The sequence below is a fragment of the Hyla sarda genome, chromosome 2 (assembly GCF_029499605.1).
Source record: "Hyla sarda isolate aHylSar1 chromosome 2, aHylSar1.hap1, whole genome shotgun sequence".
Classification (NCBI taxonomy): domain Eukaryota; kingdom Metazoa; phylum Chordata; class Amphibia; order Anura; family Hylidae; genus Hyla; species Hyla sarda.
The window spans coordinates 93584681-93609931 of record NC_079190.1 but is presented as its reverse complement, the minus strand read 5'-3'; the positions used below and the strand labels follow the sequence as shown (position 1 = coordinate 93609931).

General features: G+C 41.6%; 1 protein-coding gene across 2 annotated transcripts in view; it reads right to left on the bottom strand.

Annotated features, from left to right (window-relative positions):
- The window catches only part of ARHGEF25 (Rho guanine nucleotide exchange factor 25), a 360287-nt gene extending 348933 nt beyond the window's left edge, over positions 1-11354 (bottom strand). For both annotated transcript variants that reach the window (XM_056562582.1, XM_056562583.1), the window contains exons 1-2: positions 11259-11354; positions 10804-11022 (exon numbers count right to left, since the gene is read on the bottom strand). In XM_056562582.1, coding sequence (XP_056418557.1) covers positions 10804-11022; positions 11259-11339 — 300 coding nt within the window. In that variant the 5' untranslated portion in view covers positions 11340-11354. The remainder of the gene's footprint in view (positions 1-10803; positions 11023-11258) is intronic.
- Between the last annotated feature and the right edge of the window lie 13897 nt (positions 11355-25251).

Below are 25251 nucleotides of genomic sequence, written 5' to 3'. Positions count from 1 at the left end.
ACCTAGCATATTGAACCACCAATAGGGGCCAGGAACAGAAAGCCTATCTGCACTTCATGAAATATTTATTATATTATGTCATTAAACCTATTATGTACTTTATTATAAGTTATAACTATCTCGTTTACCGTGCTTCTCTGTGTGTTTGCAAACATCAAGCTTTCTGTGCCTCTTTGTAAAAAAATAAGACTATTATTGTTTGCAACAATCTGCCATCATTCTCAATGGCTAACCATCAACCACCTCTCACCAACACCATGGTGGTGATTTATCAAAAACTGTGTAGAGGAAGAGGGGTGCAGTTGCCCATAGCAACCAATCAGATCACTTCTTTCATTTTTCAGAGGCCTTTTCAAAAAGAAAATAAGAAAATCGGATTGGTTGCTATTGGCACAACAGAGGTTTTGCAAATCTTCCACCAAATGCTAAGAAGAAAAGTACAACATTAAGCCATGTATAATTAGATGACATGTCCCAACATAGGTAGCAAAGTTACACATTATAAAATGTGCAGTAAAATTACAGATCACAAATAGGAGAACTATGTGTTCCAACAGAAATAATATCACTAAATATCTCAAAATAAACAGTAGAACTAAATGTACCAACAATAATAGTAGAACTAAATGTTTCAAAATAAATAATACTACACATTTTAATTCTGGCTTTAGTGAAAAAAAAAAGAAAACAAATGAGGTCACTTTATCCTGGTGGGATGGTACACACTATTTGGCCAAATGGTAAGTAAAGAATCTCTATATTTCTCTATAGCAGTATTGCAATGAAAAAAGTGTTATACACATATATCTCAGTGCTAGCAGGGTGCTGCTGTAATTCTTTTTTATTTTTTTGTACTTGAAGTTCAGCTGCAGCAGCTTGCATTTGTGTACTTCATGTATATAAAAGTTGTGTAGGATGTGCTGACCAATTTTTGCTTTTTATGCACACGCAAGTATAACCTAAGGCTTTTATGTGCTTGTACAAAATGCATGAATTTCAATTTTTCATAGCATATTTTACATGCATTTCTGGTGGTATGGGGCAATAAAAAAATTGCTGTGTGTGAATCCAGTTTTAAGCTGCTTAATGTACATGATAGTATGTCTTGCATAGTAAAGTCATTTGGAACCCATCAGTTCTATAGGATATTGCCAGCAAAGCTATGCCTATGTGATACATCTTTATAAAACTGTTATTGCGTAAGTATCAGAACTAAGAAACACACATTCACCAAAATAGCTTATTGCACAATAACACATTTTAGGAAGAGTCATCTGAAGAACTTTACTAAATTGAATTTTCTTTCTATCTAGCACATTTAAAGGGGTTACTCATGTTGTCACATTCCTCTCCTCCTCAATTGAAAACTAACTCTAGGACAATGGAAGCTGAAATCTAGCTTTCATCAACCGGAGAATCTCACAATTTTTCCTCTGGAAACGAATGTATACCATGATATCCTGTGGCCAGCAAACAGAGAGTATACTGTATAAGAGTGGATAAATATGACATTTTACTGTGATGTGCGGTTTGTGTGGCAGCAGATTACAGATAATTACTAGAGCAATGACTATAAGACTTCTGGAGAATCAGGGTAAACAGGGAAATGGGTGATGAAATGTCATTCTTTCACAAGAGCCCCACCAGCAATGTATTTCCCGAACAAATCACATACACAACAGATGAACCCTTACATGTCATTACGCTCTTTACCTCCCATGTGTCACATGGGACAGACAATGCTTTACAGGATAATGCCTTAGAACCTAGTGACTAATTTTTATAATCATGTCCTTGCCTTTACTTTCTCCTACATATTTCACAATTTCCTTTATTGCTGCTTCTCTCCCCACATAACTGTCTACAGATGCTTGATCAAACTTTAGATTAAAGGAGTACTCCACCCCTACACATCTTATCCCCTATGCAAATGATAGGGGCTAAGATGTCTGATCGTGGGGGTCCCGCCGCTGGGGACTCCTGCAATCTCCCTGCTGCCCTCGGCATTCGTTTAGAGCATCGGGTGCAGCGCCGAAGGCTCGTGTCGTCACGGCTATGCCCCGCTCGTGACGTCAGGGCAATTGAGGGAGTGTGGCCGTGATATCACGAGCGGGGCTTGACCATGATGTCACGAGCCTCCGCCCCACATCGTCAGTCATCTGACACGGAGCGACATTCTGGGGTGCTGCAGAAGAGATCACAGGGGGTCCCAGTGGCTGGACCCCTGTGATCAGACATCTTATCCCCTATCCTAAAGATAGGGGATAGGATGTCTAGGGGCAGAGTACCCCTTTAATTTAAAGTTTGATCGAGCATCTGTAGACAGTTATTTGTAGACAGTTAGTTCCTTTTATATAGGTGACTTTTCAGAAAAATCCTTCGAAACGCAAAATAAATCCACCAACTACCTAACCAAAATAAATGTAAAAGACAGTATTTTTCCTTGTTCACCATGCTCTGTAGTATTACTGTCTTTTAATGTAATTTTTGATGATCTAGCTAAAATACATCCAACTTTTTTCCCCCCAACCTTTGTTATCTATCTTCGCTGGTACCATCTATTATTTTTATCTAATTACCCCAATGGCATGACACAAGCTTGTCTGTAAGGCCCCCTTCACATATGTCTGTTGTCTGGCACAATTTCCCTGTAGAAAAAGGTTTGGAGGGAAACTGATGATAGAACTGATACCATTCATTTGAATGGGACAGTTCACATTAATTTGGCATCTCAAGTTGGACGCCGGATGGTTAGACATGCCGTACGGGGGAATGCATCTTGCTGCATTCCTCCGTCTAGCGTTCTGAGTTAATGGATGCCGAATGCTAAACATATGATGACAACTGATGCATATTGTCAGCAGTTGGGGTATCAGTTGGGTTAAGTTTTCGGCTGGGTTCACTGAATTGAATGTCAGACATATGTGAACCCAGCCTAAGGATGCCTACTCCCAGACACCAAGGACAGAGATGATTGTATCATTCTAATGCATTTTGGCAGTAAATGCAAACGTACAGCAAGAAGTGTCACATGGAGGCTTTGGGGGAAAGGCTTCAGATGGGCTTGTGCCATTATTGTACCTAGTTTGGTGCAAGATAATGGTGCAGTGTAAGCAGTAAGTTAATAATTTTGCAGGCCACAGGGATTCAGTTCAATTATACCTGGAATAACAATGTAAATGAAACGACCTGTATAGCCCACAGGAAGCAACCAAGTATAGAGAAACAATCATCTGGAAATATTTCTTTAATAAATCACAAAATACCACTTGAACAAAACCTCAACCTTTAAAATCCCCCAAAACATAAATTTGCAAATTGAAAAAGAATAAATCAGAAGAGTCAGGGCTAACACACAAAAAAGGCTGCCTGCACCACAATTTACATAAAAAAACCTAAGTTGACTTCCTCAAGAAAATCACTAGAAAACCTGAAAAAAAGGGCCTGGCTTCATGATCTCAGACCAACCAAGCCTTTCTACTGACAAATTTACCCAAAATCATGTGAATATATGGCTGGAAATTCTCACCAAGAAAAGATGGTCAGAACTTTTTCCGACTTGTGTGTCCCCATAGTAAATAGAATGGAATAATGCAAGTCTAAAACAACATTCCCCACTAATAAAACCCAACACTATTAAGTAAATCAGGGCCATCATCTGTTATAGTCTGATGAAGGGCGTATGTCCACAACGTTGCTTAAAAGATGATAAAATATATAAACATTGACATTTACCTGATGATGAATATTTGGTGAGCTGACTTATCTCTTCTCTTTGGATATTGACTGGTGGCATGGAGGCAGACCACAAGAGTCTAGAACCAATGCCTGAACCACTGAAAAGACCATTTTACATAAATGCCAGTAAATAACAAAGGTACGAAAAAGAATGCGCGTGGTACAATAAACGACAGTGGGTGCAATGCAATCCCTCTATAACCATATGGTGTAAAATACTGACCAGAACAGAACATGCCAAATACTGGTACATTTTGGCCTTTCTTGGGTGAAGGCAACACCGTTAACCTCAGGTACATCCTTTTTGCAATTCTAAGTGAGCTACACATTCTTTTTTTTTCTTTCTATTTAAATACAGGAAAGCTAGGCACCCTAGACCCTGACGTGCATTGCTCCCACTGGATTTTAATTGCCCATTCCTTTTGTTTTTGGAGAGATAAGCCGCTGCAAGGGAAGCCTGGCAGCAGCTCACCCCTCTTTTCTCCATTCGGGACACATAAGCCAAACTGAACATTTATGTGTATGAAAGGATCTAGTGAGATAGCTGTTGGCCAAATGAACATTCGGCCTACAGATATCATGTGTATATGGTCAGCTTTATACAGAGTGACTGAGATTTATCAAAGCCTGCCCAGAGATGCCCATAGCAACCAATCACATCACTTCTTTCACTTTTGAAAAGGCCTCTGAAAAATGAAAGAAGCGATCTGATTGGTTGGTCTGATTGGCTGCTGTGGGCAACTCAGCAACTTTTCCTCTAGACAGGTTTTGATAAATCTCCCCCGGAATGTGTGTTTGGTAAAGAAGGCATCACATAATATTTAGTAACTGACCTGAGAATTGTTTTTGCCTTACTTTCTATGGCTCTGATAGATTGAAATTGCTCTTTCTAGGGTGTATATTTTAATAATATAAAAAAAAGTTATGTCTTAGAGCATGACCTTGGCTTCTTTCAGTGATTGACCATGAGCTTAGAAAACTTATCAATGGATTATTATCATCCTGACCTACTGGTTTAGAGATTGGCAGTAGACAGCGTTACAGCAACACTTTTGTTTACAGATAGGTGCCAACTAGGACTATGTTATGTTCCCGCATCGCATCCTCATGTATAACAAGCGTAACCTTAAAGCAGAAATCTTTCACATTTACTCTGTTTGACGCCTTTTATGTCAGTATTGTTTATTGTTTGTATTTTTGCACTGCTGCACAATGTGTCAGGGCTTTATCTCTAAAGGCTGATAATAAGATTTATCGCCATCACGCTCCTATGTGATAAATCCATGCTCTTATTTGTAAAGGAAATAGACTGTCACATTTATTTGGCCTGTAGGGATCTTTCTACTAACAAATGAGTTACCGCCTATCTTTCATGTCATTTCTAGTCATGTTCAGTTGTTATGGCAGCTGTGACAGCCATCAGCCTAGTGTTTATACTGAACCAAATATATCCATGTCAGACCGACATGGGAAAACCTCCATCGTGTGAGGCTGTAATACAGGTCTCCGTGTGAAAAATAGCTTGGCAACCCATACAAAAAAAATTAACATTTTGGGGGTGATTTACAAAAATGTTTTATATTTTCATAATGACATTTATACATACACCATATTTACATTTTGCTCTAATTTTTCCTCATTCAGATTCTGTGATTGTAGTTCGACTTGCATCCCATATACATAATGTTAATGCCACATTTAGAAGCGCTTTGCAAGAAGTTCAAGGGGAGTCTCTTTGTGACGCAACTATCTGCATTATCACATGCTGCGATCATGTGACACAGCATCTACGGGGGCCGGAGCTGGAGCCAGAAGCAGCGTTCATGCGTCATCTTAACACCACATGGTATGTGCTTATGATGTTAATTTTGGGCGTATTTTGAGCTTAAAGCGGTATTCCGGCCTTAGACATCTTATCCCCTATCCAATAAGATGTAGACTGGGATGGAACCACTCCCGGACAAAGGGGACATGCCATTGGAGTGCGACCATCCTGGCTGCTGCATCTGTACCTTGCTATGGCCTTTTTTTGGTTTGTATTGCTGCTCAAATGTAATTTGCACATTACATGTGTTGTCTACTATAGTCTACTTGCCATATATCTTTGTAATTTTGCACATAGGTTTTTACCTCTTAGGCATTTATAGCCATTGGTATTCCATGTGCCTGTGTTTGATTTGTGCAATATATTTGCCTCATTATTATGCTATCTAGATCACATAGTTGTCTAATTGATGTTTGTTTCCTCATCATCATTTATGTGTGTTTTTCTTTTTTTTTCTTTCTTTTTTTTATATATTAACTTTTTATTACATTTCAGTGTTCAAATAGACATAGAAACATTGAACAATACTGTGAAGAACTTTAGTAGCATTTCTCGGTATGAGCATAGTCCTAATCAAAGGCATAGTCAAAATTATGCAAATAACCAATCAAACATAGTCATAAACAATGAGGGCACAATTGTAGTAAACATATGAAAGGGACCATTCAGTATAAGGAACGGTATGCCACCAATGAGAGCAGACACGTGGGACGAGAGAAGAAAGAGAAGAGAGAGAGAAAGAAGAGAGAATGAAGAAAGAGAAGGGAGAGGGACAATAGAAAACAGGTATGGAAAAATAAGAAGGGGGGGGGGGAGAGAGAAAGTAGTAAGATAGGACTAAAAGGCATACAATCTAGAATTGTAGATCATACCTCATGGAACCGAGAGACTCCGAGCACCCGTGGCAAGCGTGTCAGGTCACATGGGGATGAGAGAAGGTGAAGGTGAGTGTATTCGAGGGGAGGCCAGAGAGTAAAGCAATCAGACAGAGGATGAGGGCTCATATAGCCCACAATCAGTTGGCTAGGTGGATACTTTCTTATTCCCTGGAGGACAGTAAAGCTATCCAGGGAATGTGTTTTTCTTTTATGTAATTTCTATGTCAATAAAATTTATTTATACATTATATGGATTGTTTTTATTTATTTTTTTTTTTTTTTGATAAGTGACTCCGCTATTCTTTTTCTGTGTGGCTCTACATTTTTTCGTTTTCACCCAATAAGCTTTAGGGGACTACTATAGCGTTATATTATTTTCCCTATTAATTTTCCTGATTACTTGGGTTATTTACAGTATTGTAAGATGCAGAATTTAATTTATGTTTAACACTTAAGTTAATGTAATTATGCACTAAATAAACATTCTAGGTGTATTACTAACTGTAACAATTTTCTTCATAGTTTGGCAGGTGACTTCTGCTACATTCGTAAACTTAATAAATGTTTCTTGTTGGATGTACATCACGGGGGCGATTTATCAATATGTGTCTGTATGCAGCCACTCCACAGTTTTGTTTTGTTTGTTTTTTGCTGTGTTTTTGGCTTCTGTGTGCCAAATTTATCTAAAAGGCTTATCAAAGACTTTGATAACATTTTTTGCACAAATTAAAAATCACCTCAGAACTTGCTGTAGGATGTCATTTTCTAAGGCAAGGCAGAGGTGGTATGAATTTGCATGCCTAATATTTTTGCACCTTTTTTTAAAAAAAAGATGTAGTTAATAAATCTCGTTCACTGCATAGTCAAGAATGAAGCACTCAATCTCACAGTCACTTTTTGCCAAAGTTGTCTATTTTGAAATTGCACCAAATTTTTGCACAAAAGCTAACTGAAAAAAATAGGCACCTAATTTCAGCCAATAAAATGTCTGTTCCAATGTCTCTTCTTGCCAGAGCTTTTTAGTCAGAGATATATACTTATCTATGCATAGTTGCTCTCCTCCAGAAAGAAGAAATCAATCTCATTTAAGCCAAACCAGGGTCATTCATCTTCTCAATTGCCCATGTGCACAAACACTGTAATGTTCAACACAAAAACTTGTAACACTGGGTTCCCGGCTTCAAATCCCACCGAGGACAACATCTACAAGGAGTTTGTATGTTCTTCCCGTGTTGTGGTTGGGTTTCATACTCACATTCCAAAAACATAGTAATAGGTCAATTGTGAGCTCCTATGGGGATTGGGACTGATTTAAGTGATGACTTTGTAAGCACTGAGCAATATTTAGGTGATATAAAGTAAATGTCAACGTTAATATTACGTAAGAAAAAACATGGTTTCCTCCAAAGAGATGAGGCACAAAATATGTAGACAACTGTTTTGGGGTTCAGTACAGAGAGGAGTACTGGTTGACTACAGACATGCCCTTGAGAAAGTTCACGACTTAGGGTGTATAAAGACTTATTTTTCAGGAGAAACAAGCTTGTGTCATATCTAATATGAACAATAACATTTATCAGTCAGGGCCCTAGGAGCACCAATTAGGCAGCTCGAGCACCATAATCTACATAGAAGGAGTTCCTGTTATGATAATATTTTTCCTTAAAAGAACATTCTGTAAGAATCCCTCTTGGATGCTGTCCATAAACAGAATTCTTTTTAACCACCATGTATTTGTATGCATATCTCATTACACCAATTTAGCTGGGCTTGTTATTCCCAAAGAGAACATTTTGCCCTTAGGTCCTGGTAGGAAAGTTCATGAGAAGAACACACCTTGGTAAAGATTCCTATGGGAATGAGTGCGTGAACATTTCTCCTGGAAAAACTTCTTACACTTGATGGCTAGTGATCTATACCCTGAGGCCACAAATAACCTTACTGGTCCAAAGATGGCAATGTAAACACATTAAAGCATTGGGGTTTATCTCAGATGTCACAAAAAGCTGCCCACCCCCATCTCTTCCAGAAGACCATCCCCACCTATTAAGCTTTCAGTGTATCTGCCATTACTTACAAGTGTTTACACACATCACCCATCATGTCCACCTCCCCTGTGACATGTATTTGTGGTGGAACTCTTTGGAGACCTTCATTAACAGTATTTTTATACAATCATCACATCCATATAAAAAACACAACCAAGCAACTTTCATGCAGCAGCCAAGAAGTTAACTTCCAAGTGCACCAATCCCTTATCTGGATCTCTGTTTCCCCTCCCTCTGATCTAATTCTCTGGTCTGTCTCAGTGTCTCAGCTTTGAAGACAGCCAACTACTTAGTTAAAAAAATAAATAAACCTTTGGGTGATGCAACTGGCCTCAGCGTATCTTTTGACTCTTTCAGTACACTGAGTAAGCAGAAGCTGTGAATATTACCATCAGTCATGATGTTACTGTTTGTACCTTATAGATTACTGCCTTATACATTCATGCAGCTATATTTAGAGAAAGCTGGTTGCAAACATACTTTCTTATATTCCCTTTATATTCCCATATCAACAACAATAAAATTAGAACTGTACCGGACGTGACAGCATGAAACTTTTTACCCAAGTGTTTCTTATTTGGAAAGCCCCCCACCTCCCCCCTTGTAAAGCCATTATAGAGAACATTTAAGAGACTGAAAGATATAATAACAAAGAACATCGAGACCTTGGTTGCATAACAGTACAGTGATCCCTCAACTTACAATGGCCTCAACATACAATAGTTTCAACATACAATGGTCTTTTCTGGACCATTGTAAGTTGAAACCAGACTCAACGTACAATGCTACGGACAGTTCAGATCTGTGAAACGTGTCAATGAACTGACCAATCAGAATGTGCATTCACTGGTAAAACTTCTGTACTACTGAAGTGCATGCACTGCCTGGTGTATGGTAGCACCCCCTACAGTACAGGGAGGTATTACATGTTCTGTACCTGTGCCAGGGTTACCTGCTCCTTTGGACACCAGGTGAGGGCGGCTCCATGCTACTTTTTTAGGACACGGTGTGTACTGTACAGGACCCCGAAGAAGCTCCTGTCCTCTACATAAACCAGTGCTTCCCAAGCAGGGTGCCCCCAGCTGTTGCAAAGCATGCTGGGAGTTGTAGTTTTGCAACAGCTGGAGGCTCCCTGCTTGGGAAACACTGACATAGACAGTGATTACAGCTCCCAGCAGATCTTTTTTACTTTTACATGTAAGGATTTGCTTTATCTATATCAGTTATCTACTTATTTTTACTTAATTCTCACTTTTTCCTATTTTTGGATGACATTTTGGTGCCTTTAGAACCAATTACCAGGTTTCCATAGGGTTATGGTCTCAACATACAATGGTCGTCCTGGAACCAATTAATATTGTAACTTGAGGGAGCACTGTATATAGGACGTTAATACTCTGTGGTATAAATAACTCATATATACTCAAACTCATATTAAACTCTAACAATGGAATTTAGGTATATGCAGTGTAGAAAAATAGGTGCACACAGGATGGGGGTATATTTACCCCCCACAACACCTAAAGTAATACAAAACTTGATTTCATTAACCTCTATGCCATACTATAATAGGATTGAAATGGTTAACGTATCTACTGCCACTGCTGCTTTTCTATAAACAGTAAAAGTTTGCTGTATTCACAGTATTTTTTTTACCAGCTCCATAAAGCATTAGTACATTGTGTTACTGAGGTTTTAGTACATCTTAGACCAATTTACCTAATCCTTTCTTTATACCTCTTTTATAGCTTTTATATCCCATTTTTTTATGCTATCATAACTAAACAGAAAATAACTTGTGTGCTAAATCTTTTTCTATTTAAATCTTTTAAATTTCCCTTGTGCGCACATTTTTTGTAATATTTACTACTCTCCTTGCATGTAGCTTTTAGTAGTAGTAGTTTTTACGTCTCTTATCTGGTGCAATGCAGTATTTAGTAGTAGTTTTATTCTCTCTATGCAGTTGTGTAAAGTGTGTAAATTCCCCAAAACCTTGACTCTATGCAAAAATAAAATCTAAACTTACTACTGTTTGGGTACATTCACTTGTTAGGTAATAACCATGATGTTCATTGACTAGATGTGGCCAACTACTAGACATTATAATTTGTTACTCCTTGTGTACTTGAATGTACTTACAATCACTAAAGATAGGAAAACTATCGAATCAAGATAAGACCCAAATCAGGAAATAAAACAAATTTGGGAATTTTTTTTTAGTATCTTTTCTCAGATGTTATTCTGAAAATGTTGCCTCACTTTAACCCGAATCGAGGATATAGAATATATTGTACATTGAACGTATAATACATACCCATTGATGACTTGGAAGTACAAAGGATCCTAGGATGTCCGCCATAGCACCCAGCATCTGATCTGTACGCCCCACATGTTTCTGAGGATTCTTCATGTTATACATCCAACTCCTTGAGGAATCTTGTCGTTGATCTGTAATCCAGTCTCCACTTCTCAGCCACTGCTGGGGGCTGCACCCATTTAAGTTGCAGACAGCACCTCTGGGCTTACAAAAGTGCTGGAAAGGAAAGGTTTAAAGAGTCAGGTAGGAAAGTGACTGTGAGAGTCTATGTGCTGTGACAGAGCAGAGCAGATTGCTGAGAGGCAGGGAGAGGCAAAGAACACAGCAAGCTAAACAGTGATAAATCCCTGCAACAAGTAGAAAGACAGTCCCTTTCACCAACTCCCCTCCACAAGCCTCACTGGCCTCCTTGCTCACTTGTGGAAGGCGGCCATATGTTTGGTGTAAGTTACCGTAACATCCCATGCAACAGCTGGGCTTGGAAGATGACGCTTAACACTTTCACTGCCAGAAATGTCTTGGATGAAAACCATATTCCCATTGTTTGCACTTGAGCAATAGATCTGCTATACTTGGCTCCTGTCATTTCGTATCACATCCCTGTATTTCCAAATCTTGTGTTTTTTTTATAATAATAATAAATTATTGACCTCAGGGGAGAGCAGTGTCGGTGCTGCCATGCAGAAAGCCCACATCATAGGGATCTGGCCCAATAAACAGATGATCCATCAGCCATTCACTAAAAGAAGTTAGAAAACAAACTTCTTGCCAACATGCGTGCAAGGTTCAAGGCTCAGTCACCAGTTTACTAGTAGTGCAGTTAGGCAAGGGCATTGTTGTATTTCAGACGCTCTTGAGAATAACTCCTTTAATATGTAAGCATAATAACATGCTGTAGATGAAAGGACATCTGATGGTTAGTAATCTACATACCTCAACATCCATTGGGCTTGAGATCTAGATGATGACTATAGGCACATAAACATCACATTGTGCCCAACACACCGCTTTTAGTTGGATCTGCTCATAGTCTAGAACAGTGGGGGTTGTTAGAGATTTTTGAGGGGGCAAGTTGTTTTCTTTTGTCTTGGCCAATTTCCATTGAGAGGTGTCTGGCACTGCCCACCCTTCCCATTCCTGTGTGAACGAGCATGCATCATTTAATAAGCCAATTGTGCATTTTAAGAAGAATTGCTAAGTTCAGTTGTTGAGAAACTCTTTTTGCTAACCATTGAAATGATATATAAGTGCCAGACAAACATTGTATGACCAGTAGTTATTACAACCAATAAACTTCATTGGTGGATTAGGGTATGATGGCTGTGTGGTGCCGGGGTGGAAGGATGTAATGAGGGTGTTGCGGAGTGGTAGTGTAGGGTATTGGTATTAACCCTATGTTGTCGTGACGCCAGGATGAGGTTTCCTTATAATAATGGTCTTACCACCAACCATCCCACAAACGGTAGGGAAAATGAAGGAATGTCCACAGCAGAGGTTGATGAAAACCGGAATAAACTTTACTGCATATTTTATGCAACTGCAGGTAGCAAAACAGTCTTTGTATAGAGAACCATAGTTCAGATTCCTCACAGGTTTGCTGGGACTTCTGAGTACAATGAGCTTTGATTTGCTAGCCACTGTGCTACTGAATATATTATAATTGAGTTGCAGTAGTCACACAGGATTTTACTAGTGTTGAGCTGGATAACTCGTGGTTTAGTGGCTACGGAAGATAAGGCTTCAGGCCTAGCTTGAATTGCTTTCGAGATATGAGATGTGCTTGCTCTGATAGTCCGGAACTAAGAGAGAATTTAGTGGCAGCAGCCCCTTACATATTAAGGGAGTGGGACAAAACTCATTGGTCAGCAGAACCTGTCAGTTATGAACTCAATGAACTCTGGGTATATCACATGACCCAAAGGTCCTTAAACCATAGCATAACATAAATTAAAGGCACGTGACCTCTAAGGTCCTATACAGAGGTATCCTAGATTAATTTCACATATAAATATATACATTAAATATTACCGTATTAAGAGGCAACTAGGGGTTAGCCCTTCAGGAGAGCCAATTAGCATGGAGGGACTCTGACTGAGGGGACTTCAGACAAAGGGACAAGACCAAGTCCTGTACCGGGACACCAGAAACCCCCTTACTTAAAATAAGTCATCCTCGATGAAGGTCCCCAAAGACAGAGAGATGGAATGATAAAGTTCAACACAGTCCTGGGCATCATCAAGAATGTCCTAAATCAGGCTGTAGATGAATAACAACAAAGAGTCCTTGTGCATATTACAATGTCCATACAAGCTCAAAAACTGATATACAACAGGAGTGTGGAGAGTAAATCATGAACGGGATGGTAAGGATTTAGCTATAGATCCTTTTAGTATCTCCATTTGACTTTACTTTATTACACACCTATTGGCTATGCATGAAATTTAATACCGAATAACATTTGACTGATATTTTATTATTTATTATAATTTTTTCTTTTCTTGACTGACAAATAGACTAATATACGACTAGAAGTATGTATAATGACTTTGATGTTTCTACATATTAGAATAATAATCTCACTTACTATTTTGTTCTATACTGCATTTTCATTGTACCACATATTTATTACCTAAGTTATACACTTGTTTCGGATTGGCTTGCCTGGGGCTTTCTGACCAATGCCTTAGCTACTAGGGTCAATAGGTATTACACTCTTACCCCTAGAACTCTGTCTAGATAACACTCACATACTGTTACCTTTCTGGATACGTGCATAGTGAGCTACAGGAGCATCTTCTGGCCAGGAAGAGAATCATGAACACACAAAGAACAAAAGGAAACATGTGTTAGTGCATAAACAGTGGTATGGAACTGGAATATAGCATATTACAGTCCCTAAAAAATATATTTTTGTTGTTTTTGTGATATATTTGGAATTATGTGTACTGAACTTTATTGGAAGGTACACTAATAAGAGTTATTAGATGTACTATGTGTGCAATACATAGAATTAAGTCAGTATTAGTATCTGAGAGGAATGTTTCCATAGGCGCTAGTGAGAGGTAGTACTAATGTTCCTCCCAGAGGAGCTGGAAGGGTACCTTAAAGTAACCACTATAACACCTGCAAGAAAATATGCATTTTGTGTACAGGAATTGATATTTCTGTACAATAACACTCTACAGTGTTGACATTGTCAACAAACATTTTATTAGCACACTAAGGCTACATCATAGTAGCACAACCTAAAGATGTTTCAGGTACTTTTCACCTGATAATATGGTATACACTTTTGTACACAAAATATATTACTATTTGAATATTTGGTTGGATCATACCTGTGACTGGGCGGTCATGGACAGGGTTATAGTCTATTCAGGAAGGATCGGACAAAATGGAAAGGGGGAGGAGTCTGTCTTTGTGTAAAGTCCAGTCTGAAGGCCGCACTACGGGAGGATATACGGGAGGGAAACGATAATGTGGAGTCATTATGGGTAGAAATATATGAAGATAAAAATAATAAAATTCTGATAGGGGTTTGTTATAAGCAACCAAGCATAATGGAAGAAGCAGAAGATCGATTAATGAGGCAAATAAACAAGGCAGCAAATCAGAATGATGTGATAATAATGGGGGACTTTAACTATCCTGATATAGACTGGGAGACTGAGACCTGTGAATCTCATAAAGGAAACAGGTTTCTGACTATAACTAAAGACAATTATCTGTTTCAAATGGTGCAGAGCCCGACCAGAGGGGGCGCTCTGCTAGACTTAATATTAACCAACAGACCTGACAGAGTAACTAATGTGCAAGTTGAAGGACACCTGGGAAATAGTAATCATAATATAATACATTATAACTTGTTCTTCAATAAGGGAATCTCTCGAGGGGCCACAAAAACAATGAACTTTAGGAAGGCAAAGTTTGACCAACTCAGAGAAGCCATTAACAGTATAAATTAGGATAATGTCCTCAAAAACAAGAATACTGAGACTAAATGGGAGACTTTTAAAAATATCTTAAACTCTCACTGTAAGATGTATATACCTTATGGGAATAAAAGGGTCAGAAATAAAAGAAAACCTATATGGATGAATAAAAATGTTAAGGGGGCAATAAATGACAAAAATAAAGCATTTAAACAACTAAAACAGGACAACAGTGAAGAAGCATTAAAAAATATAGAGAAAAATTTAAAATATAAGTCGCAAAAATAAAGACAGACTCATTGCCAAAGAGAGTAAAACTAACCCCAAAATGTTTTTTAACTATGTAAATAGCAAAAAGGTCAAAAACGAAAGTGTAGGCCCTTTAAAAAATAATAAAGAAGAAATTATGAATGGGGATCAGGAAAAAGCAAATATATTAAAAAAATTCTTCTCCACTTCTCCACTGTATTCACAGAGGAAAACGAAATGCCAGGTGAAATACAGCGAGATAAGGTAAACTTCTCTTTACAGGTCACCTGTCTAACCCAAGAAGAAGTACAGTGCCACCTACAAAAAATCCAAATAGACAAATCACCAGGTCCAGATGGCATTCACCCCCATGTTCTAAAGAAATTAAGTAATGTAATAGACAGACCTCTATTTTTAATATTCATGGACTCTATAGTAACAGGGACTGTTCCCCAGGACTGGCGCATGGCAAATGTGGTGGCAATATTTAAAAAGGGGACAAAAGGCGACCCCAGGAATTATATGCCTGTTGGTTTAACCTCTGTTGTATGTAAATTGTTTGAGGGTTTTCTAAGAGATGCTATTTTGAAATATCTTGATATAAATAAATGTATTACTCCATATCAGCATGGCTTTATGAGGGATCGGTCCTGTCAAATTAACCTGATCAGCTTTTATGAGGAGGTGAGCACCAGACTGGACCATGGGCAATCGCTGGATGTCATATATCTGGATTTTCTCAAAGCATTTGATACGGTTCCACATAAACAGTTGGTGCATAAAATGAGAAGGATGGGGCTGGGGGACAATGTGTGTAAATGGGTAAGTAACTTGCTCAGTGATAGGAAACAGAGGGTGGTTATTAATGGTACTTATTCTGATTGGGTGACTGTAACTAGTAGAGTACCACAGGGGTCAGTATTGGGTCCAGTCCTGTTTAATATATTCATTAATGACCTTGTAGAGGGGTTGAATAGTAAAGTAGCAATCTTTGCAGATGATACTAAACTCTGTAAAGCGGTAAACACAATAGAGGACAGGGCACTGTTACAAATGGATCTGGATAAGTTGGAGGCTTGGGCTGGGAAGTGTCAGATGAGGTTCAACGCTGATAAATGTAAGGTAATGCACATGGGGAGGAAAAATCCGGCCTGGGATTATGTATTAAATGGGAGCACACTAGGGACGACTGACATGGAAAAGGACTTGGGAGTTTTAGTTAACAGTAAATTTAGCTGTAGTGACCAGTGTCGGGCAGCTGCTGCCAAGGCAAATAAAATCATGGGGTGCATCAATAGGGGCATAGATGCCCACGACGAGGAAATAATTATACCGCTGTACAAATCACTAGTCAGACCACACATAGAATACTGTGTACAGTACTGGGCACCAGTGTACAAGAAAGATATAGTGGAGATGGAGAGGGTTCAAAGACGGGCAACCAGGGTAATACAGGGGAATGGGAGGACTACAGTACCCCAGACCACACATAGAATACTGTGTACAGTACTGGGCACCAGTGTACAAGAAAGATATAGTGGAGATGGAGAGGGTTCAAAGACGGGCAACCAGGGTAATACAGGGGAATGGGAGGACTACAGTACCCGGAGCAGTCATTCGTCGATCGAACACCGAGGAGGCAGGTAAGGGCCTCCCGGTGCCCTGTAAGCTGTTCGCGATGCCGCGATTTCACCGCAGTGGTCCCGAACAGCCCGACTGACTAGCCGGGATACTTTCACTTTCGCTTTAGAAGCGGCGGTCAGCTTTGACCGCCGCTTCTAAAGGGTTAATACTGCACATTGCCGCGATTGGCGATGTGTGGTATTAGCCGCGGGTCCCGGCCATTGATGAGCGCCGGAACCGACGCGATGTGATGTGGGGTCGCAGCGCCACCCCGCTTCATATCGCTGGAGCCGGCGCAGGACGTAAATATACGTCCTGCGTCGTTAAGGGGTTAAACAGACACACAAGGATCAACAGTCCTCCTGTGTTATGAGTCCATATTTTAACACGGCTGCTACCAAAGCCGAGCACACACTTACACGAATTTCCCTGAACCAGGAGTCTCTCGACCAAGGGCCAGGCAAAAGCTTAAGTGGTTATGTTTCTTTAACAGGTTAAAACAGCATAGTCTGTTGGAAAACAAATGTACTGGGTACCAAGAGTTAATGACAAACAAAACAGCAGCTCAAAAAGACTTTACAAAGGATTTCTTCTGTATCCCCACCCTCGCCTGTGAGGATTCTTTTTCCTCTTATAACATATAACGAGGAGAGCAAGGTGGGGACTCTCTTTCAGAGGATGAATTGCAGTGTCCCACAAAACATTTGTGAGCATGGATTTGGACACAAATGGATTCACACTTACAACAAAATTAACGGCCGCTGCTGAGGTCACTGGAACCACGGTTGGTGCCGGTTGATTCGGCCTCACCTCCTTAAGCGGAGTAGGCTACGGCACTTTGGTTGGTGCCTGTTGGTTAGGCCAAACCGCCGGACATGGAGTAGGCCTAGGCACTTGTGAGGATGGTGCCCGCTGTTTAGGCCAAACCCCCTCAGGGGGAGTAGGCCTGGGCACATCTTCAGATGCTGAGACATCAGAGTAGGATCTCTGCAGATACTTGGGGTGCATGGTGGGGTTTTTGAATCCCTCTTCTTCCTCGGTGTTGCTAGGCAGCCTCGGCCGGATACCATGTGTGTCTGCCTCCCAGTGGTCCACCGGAAAATAGGTGAAAGGAAGTTGGGTAGGGTTCCTGGGCCTTGTGACTGCTGCAGCCCATTCACCCCGCAGACTCTGGACAAGGGTATACTCAACAATCTCCCCTTGCTCCAGGGAGTGATATCTCTTGGGTAGATAGTCCCTTTGCACAGCCCTCCTGTTCACTCGGATGGTTCCCCCATGCTTGCAATCCAGGAGGGTACCAAAACCCTTGGTCTTATCAAACTTAATCACAGTGGCGCGTCGGAGCTCTAGAGGTGCTTCACACACTTGGGGGTAGTCCAACTTCCTTATATATAGGGCCTCCAACTTTTTAGTTTCACGTTGCTGCTCTTCCCTCACTTCATAGGGGAGATACTTTGGCCCATAACACTCCCTGTGCTCAGCTCTCAATTTTTCCATGATGTTTTTAAGTTCAGCCTCCCTGCGGGAGCTGTGAGGACCGTCTCATCGCTGAACACCCATTTCGGAAGAGGGGGTGAGCGTGTTCGTGCACTTGGCAGGGTGATTTGGGACAAGGGAATCTCTGGCTCTGGGCAGGATGAAGCGGAAAACGCAGCTTCCGCCGGGGTACTCACGACTGATTCCTCTGTTGGGATCTCGGCCCAGGACCCCCATGTCCGATGGTGAGGGGACAGTCTCACCGGTGATGCCGCTGGCGATATCCCAGGTGATCCCCCTTTTGGGGTAGTTGGCCACTCGTTGTCCTCAGGCAGCGGTGGTAGGTCGCAGGTCCCTTCGGTGCTGATGGACAACTGCTGCAAGCGATCGGCCAAGTCTTGGAAAAGTTGTGCTGCGGCCGCGGCAACTTTTCGCTGTTCGGGCGCCTTCTTGATGCTCTCACCACGTGTAGCACTGTGCTCCACCATGTCTGCACTCCTTGCTTCCATCTCCAGACTGATGAGGTTTCCACAAAATGGCTGCCAGCCGGAAGGAGGTCAACAGTGCAGCTCTGACTTCCGGTCCCCCAGCGAACATCATCAGAAGATTAAAGTTCCACCTCGGCATCGACACGTGTACTTGATGTCCACGCCCAGGGATGAGTCGCGGAGAAGCGCAGGGCATTTTCGCACACTTTTCGGGTAAATCCTTAACCCCTTCTAGTACACACGGTCGTGAGGAACGCAGCATGGCTTCGCTGCGGATTTTAAACATTTTCACAGCAAAACAATCTTCAACTCCCCCCTTACTTTTTCCTGCGCTCCAGTCAAGCACAATCTCAATAGCAAAGTCCCGTACACTTTTGTGCGCAATTATGATCGTATCATGTGAAAATTTCGGACAGTCCATATATTACATTTCTTGATAGGGGGAGGACTATTGCTTTAGTCAGGGTAGCAAAGTTCTTCAAGGCAGACACCCGAATCCTGTTTGTAAGACGCCAAAAGAGTTGTGGTGCCCGAGTGGAAGGATGTAATGAGGGTGTTGCGGAGTAGTAGTGTAGAGTATTGGTATTAACCCTATGTTGTCGTGATGCCAGGATGAGGTTTCCTTAGAGTAATGGTCCTACCGCCAACCGTCCCACAAACGGAGGGGAAAATAAAGGAATGTCCACAGCAGAGGTTGATGAAAACTGGAATAAACTTTACTGCATATTTTATGCAACTGCAGGTAACAAAACAGTCTTTGTATAGAGGACCATAGTTCAGATTCCTCACAGGTTTGCTGGAACTTCTGCGTACAATGAGATTTGATTTGCTAGCCCCTGTGCTACTGAATTTATGATAATTGAGTTGCAGTAGTCACACAGGATTTTAGTCGTGTTGAGCTGGATAACTTACGGTTTAGTGGCTGCGGAAGATAAGGCTTCAGGCCTAGCTTCAATTGATGAGATATGAGATGTGCTTTCTCTGATAGTCTGGAACTAAGAGTGAATTTAGTGGCAGCAGCCCCTTATATATTAAAGGGGTGGGACAAAACTCATTGGTCAGCAGAACCTGTCAGTTATGAACTCAATGAACTCTGGGTATATCACATGACCCAAAGGTCCTTAAACCATAGCATAACATAAATTAAGGGCACGTGACCTCTAAGGTCCAATACAGAGGTATCCTAGATTAATTACATATATAAATATATACATTAAATATTATCATATTAAGAGACGACTAGGGGTTAGCCCTTCAGGAGAGCCCATTAGCATGGAGGGACTCTGGCTGAGGGGACTCCAGACAAAGGGACAGGACCAAGTCCTGTACCGGGACACCACAGCTGTATAGTGGGCAATACACACACGAGAAAGCTGCATTAGACTGTAGATATTTTTTCCAATCCCACATACACAGGTACACTTGGATCAGCCAAGCTTACATATTCTTTAAATGGGAAGAATCTAGAAAGCACATAAGGATCATACAGTTTAAATCCAACATGCCTAATCCTTCTGTCCCCAAACATCTGCAGCTAGAAGGCCAAAATAACCATAAAAATATTGGCTGGATCTGTCAAAATTAGTTGGGTCAGCCAAAACATATCTAATATATATGGCCAGCATAAAACACAAAGTAAAGGAGTAGTCCAGTCCTGAAAAACGTATCCCCTATCCTAAGGATAGGGGATAAGTTTCAGATTGCGGGGGGTCCGACCGCTGGGGCCCCCCACGATCTCCTGTACGGGGCTCCAGCAACCCGCGGGAAGGCGGCATGTTGACCACCGCATGAAGCGGCGGCCCACACACCCCTTCAATACAGCGCTATGGCAGAGCCAGAGATTGCCGAAGGCAGCGCTCCGGCTCTGCCATAGAGATGTATTGAGGGGGCATGTGAGCCGCCGCTTTGTGCGGTGGTCAACACGCCCCCTTACCGCGGACGGACCCCCCACGATCTGAAACTCATCCCCTATCCTTAGGATAGGGGATACGTTTTTCAGGACTGGACTGGTTAAAGTAATTATACAGTAAATGCCCAATACACAAGATCCTATAATCAGCTGATATGAATCTAATGTGTTTGGGAGGCTCAGTCTTTTCTCCAATTTAGGGTTCCCAGAGAGGGGGAGGGGATGTTTCAGTTGATATATGGACCCTTTGTCTATTGCGGGTAGGTTTTTGAGGTTAACATAAACTTAAGGACAACCCTTGAGTGTGGTGACCTCTGCCGTCCTGTTTATTTGTATTATAAGCAGCGTCAGTCTCAGTATTTATAAGCCTCAGAATACTATATACACACTTTCGCCCGAGATGTGTCACGTGCTTTGTCTGGCAATATTCTTACATTTTAAACAGACCTTACATTACCATGACAATAGAACCTTGATATGGAAACAACAAAGAACAACATGTAAGGAATGCAAAGAATTACATGGCTAAAAGCAAATGCTGTTGTGGAAAGTCACGTGGTTTTACTTAGTTGTATTTATTTGTAAGCAAAACACAGGGATTGTATGATGAAAACTCCACTGCGGTGGGATGAGAACGCCAAACTGCTCTGTGTGATGACATAAAGGGCAAAGATCATTGACAGATTTATTTCTAGTCAATAGAAAAGAGGAAACAAAATCACTGAGCAAAAATATTCCTGTTACCAGAATTCTTTTTAGATGTGGGACCGTTTTTTTTTTTTTTTTTGGGGGGGGGGGGGGGGGGTGAACAAAGAAAACTGATTTCATATATATTATTATTAATATTATTTCTGTTTGTGTCATTCTGATACTGGTGTATTAAGCTTAAAGGTTTTTTTTTTATTTTATTTTTTTTAATCAACTGGTGTCTTTTTTTTTTTTTTTTTTTATCAACTGGTGCCAGAAAGTTAAACAGATTTGCAAATTACTTCTATTAAAAAATTTTAATCCTTCCAGTACTTATTAGCTGCTGAATACTACAGAGGAAATTATTTTCTTTTTGGAACACAGAGCTCTCTGCTGACATCACGAGCACAGTGCTCTCTGCTGTCATCTCTGTCCATTTTAAAAACTGTCCAGAGTAGGAGAAAATCCCCATAGCAAACATATGCTGTTCTGTACAGTTCCTAAAATGGACAGAGATGTCAGCAGAGAGCACTGTGGTAATGATGTCAGCAGAGAGCACTGTGTTCCAAAAAGAAAATAATTTCCTCTGTAGTATTCAACAGCTAATAAGTACTGGAAGGATTACATTTTTTTAATAGAAGTAATTTACAAATCTGTTTAACTTTCTGGCACCAGTTGATAAAAAAAAAGTTTTCCACCGGAGTACCCCTTTAAAGGTCATACCTGTGTAGTGTTCTCAATATTCCAATATTCCAATATTCTAGAATATTCCAAATAAGCCTCTAACCCAGAGTACTCAATGCCATTAGTGAATAGGAACTTACTGTCAATCTCTGCTCTATGTCACAGAGTTCATCGGCGACGGGAAATAAATAAAAGGATTACATTCCTACCAATTGCTTGTTGGATGGACTTAGGGCGCATTCTGTATCAGGAACCTTGAGTTCAAAGCTACTTCACAGATGGAAGACTACACTTTGTGAATGTGGCCTAATAGAGCCAAGCATTAAGTGTAGATTCGCCATTCACTTTCTGACATTGTTTTTTTTCTTATAAATTATTTTTCAGGTTAATGCCAATTTATGTATAAATAGGACAGAAATGATTCATTATGTATTTTTTTTTCTATTTCTTGAGCCTCAATGAAATGTACAATGAATCATACAGTAGTTACACAAGATTGTAATATTATGCTTTAACTATTTGATCATATTTGGTCATGTCTTGGGCAGATTGTTCAATCAATAATATTTATCCCAAATATAAATCATCTAATTCTCACGCGCATCAGTCTTTGTCTACAAGCAGTAATATAGCGGTAACAGTTGGCAATATACATGAGTTTACTAAAAGCTGTTGAAAGGAAGGACTGGAGGATCAGCGTGACATCACAAACCATAACTTTTGACTCCAGCATAGAGGTTCTATTGGCCGGGGAGCATGAACCCTACAGTAGTTAAACACTGGGATATTTTTACCGCTTTCAGGTATACATCACAAACAAGACACCAAACTATGGAGACTTATCTATCCGATATGGACAGTGGATGACCCAGTACAGCTCGCGGACACCATTACTACTTACCAGCAGCATAGATAGGTAAGCAGATACCGCTTTTCACTTCTCCACATAGTTGGTTTATACATCTTTAAAAGCATATGCACACTGGCAATACAGGTATCTGGCAGTGAGGTGTTTCCAGCCATCCTTGGAATGAAGCCAGTTTCAGCGTTCAGCCTCTAGTGCTAATGGTAGTGCATATTGATAACAGTTATAGCCCATTACTACTTTGGTATGGTTCTTGAGGTTGTAAGCGCAGAGGTTTAGTATTTAACTCCAAATCCTACTTTCTCTTGAAATCTGCCATCTGAGGAGACAAATATCTAGATCGACATAAGAAGCCATACAGCATATTGTCTTAGATATGAATGTATCATTGTGTGGGCCCTTATGGTCACAAAAATGTAAGTTTTTTGCATCATGCAGGATGCATTATCCTGATTCTTTTTCTTTCTCACTTATGTCCTTATCTAAATCCTAAGTAGAGACCATAAAATGTACATGGAAGTTCATGGCAGGGGAGAATATCATATAGCACCTGATGAAACGTGCCGCAACAGTCGTCACTCGTATCCTTGTGATTCCATCTGGAGCCTGTAGCGTTCCCCCCTACATTCCTCCCTGGATGGACGTTGGCTGTCCGCCCAAGTCCTCCCACTGTGTATGGCAATATCTGGGATAGCGGTGATGCTACGTTGCCAGGCTTAGTTAGCTACGTTTCCCTTGTTGTGTCCCCTGAGGAAGTTCATGTATCATTATGTAAATTGCCACATGTATAGTAATGCGTTGGGATAGGGACGTTACTGTGCATGCTATTTCTAAACTTGTACTTGATCTATGTAAGAGCACAACTATATACAGTCATGGCCGTAAATGTTGGCACCCCAGAAATTTTACAAGAAAATGAAGTATTTCTAACAGAAAAGGATTGCAGTAACACATGTTTTGCTATACACATGTTTATTCCCTTTGTGTGTATTAGAACTAAACCAAAAAAGGGAGGAAAAAAAGCAAATTGGACATAATGTCACACCAAACTCCAAAAATGGACTGGGCATTGTTACGCCGAGCGCTCCGGGTCCCCGCTCCTCCCCGGAGCGCTCGCTTCACTCTCCCCGCGGCAGCGCTCCGGTCACGTCCTCTGACCCGGGGCGCTGCGATTCCGCTGCCAGCCGGGATGCGATTCGCGATGCGGGTAGCGCCCGCTCGCGATGCGCACCCCGGCTCCCCTACCTGACTCGCTCTCCGTCTGTTCTGTCCCGGCGCGCGCGGCCCCGCTCCCTAGGGCGCGCGCGCGCCGGGTCTCTGCGATTTAAAGGGCCACTGCGCCGCTGATTGGCGCAGTGGTTCCAATTAGTGTGTTCACCTGTGCACTTCCCTATATCACCTCACTTCCCCTGCACTCCCTTGCCGGATCTTGTTGCCTTAGTGCCAGTGAAAGCGTTCCTTGTGTGTTCCTTGCCTGTGTTTCCAGACCTTCTGCCGTTGCCCCTGACTACGATCCTTGCTGCCTGCCCCGACCTTCTGCTACGTCCGACCTTGCTTTTGCCTACTCCCTTGTACCGCGCCTATCTTCAGCAGCCAGAGAGGTGAGCCGTTGCTAGTGGATACGACCTGGTCACTACCGCCGCAGCAAGACCATCCCGCTTTGCGGCGGGCTCTGGTGAAAACGGTCCACGCCAATCCCTCTCTGGCACAGAGGATCCACTACCTGCCAGCCGGCATCGTGACAGTAGATCCGGCCATGGATCCCGCTGAAGTTCCTCTGCCAGTTGTCGCTGACCTCACCACGGTGGTCGCCCAGCAGTCACAACAGATAGCGCAACAAGGCCAACAGCTGTCTCAACTGACCGTTATGCTACAACAGTTACTACCACAGCTTCAGCAGTCATCTCCTCCGCCAGCTCCTGCACCTCCTCCGCAGCGAGTGGCCGCTCCTGGGATACGCTTATCCTTGCCGGATAAATTTGATGGGGACTCTAAGTTTTGCCGTGGCTTTCTTTCCCAATGTTCCCTGCATCTGGAGATGATGTCGGACCTGTTTCCCACTGAAAGGTCTAAGGTGGCTTTCGTAGTCAGCCTTCTGTCCGGAAAAGCCCTGTCATGGGCCACACCGCTCTGGGACCGCAATGACCCCGTCACTGCCTCTGTACACTCCTTCTTCTCGGAAATCCGAAGTGTCTTTGAGGAACCTGCCCGAGCCTCTTCTGCTGAGACTGCCCTGTTGAACCTGGTCCAGGGTAATTCCTCCGTTGGCGAGTATGCCGTACAATTCCGTACTCTTGCTTCAGAATTGTCCTGGAATAATGAGGCCCTCTGCGCGACCTTCAAAAAAGGCCTATCCAGCAACATTAAAGATGTTCTGGCCGCACGAGAAATTCCTGCTAATCTACATGAACTTATTCACCTAGCCACTCGCATTGACATGCGTTTTTCCGAAAGGCGTCAGGAACTCCGCCAAGATATGGACTCTGTTCGCACGAGGCGTTTCTTCTCCTCGGCTCCTCTCTCCTCTGGTCC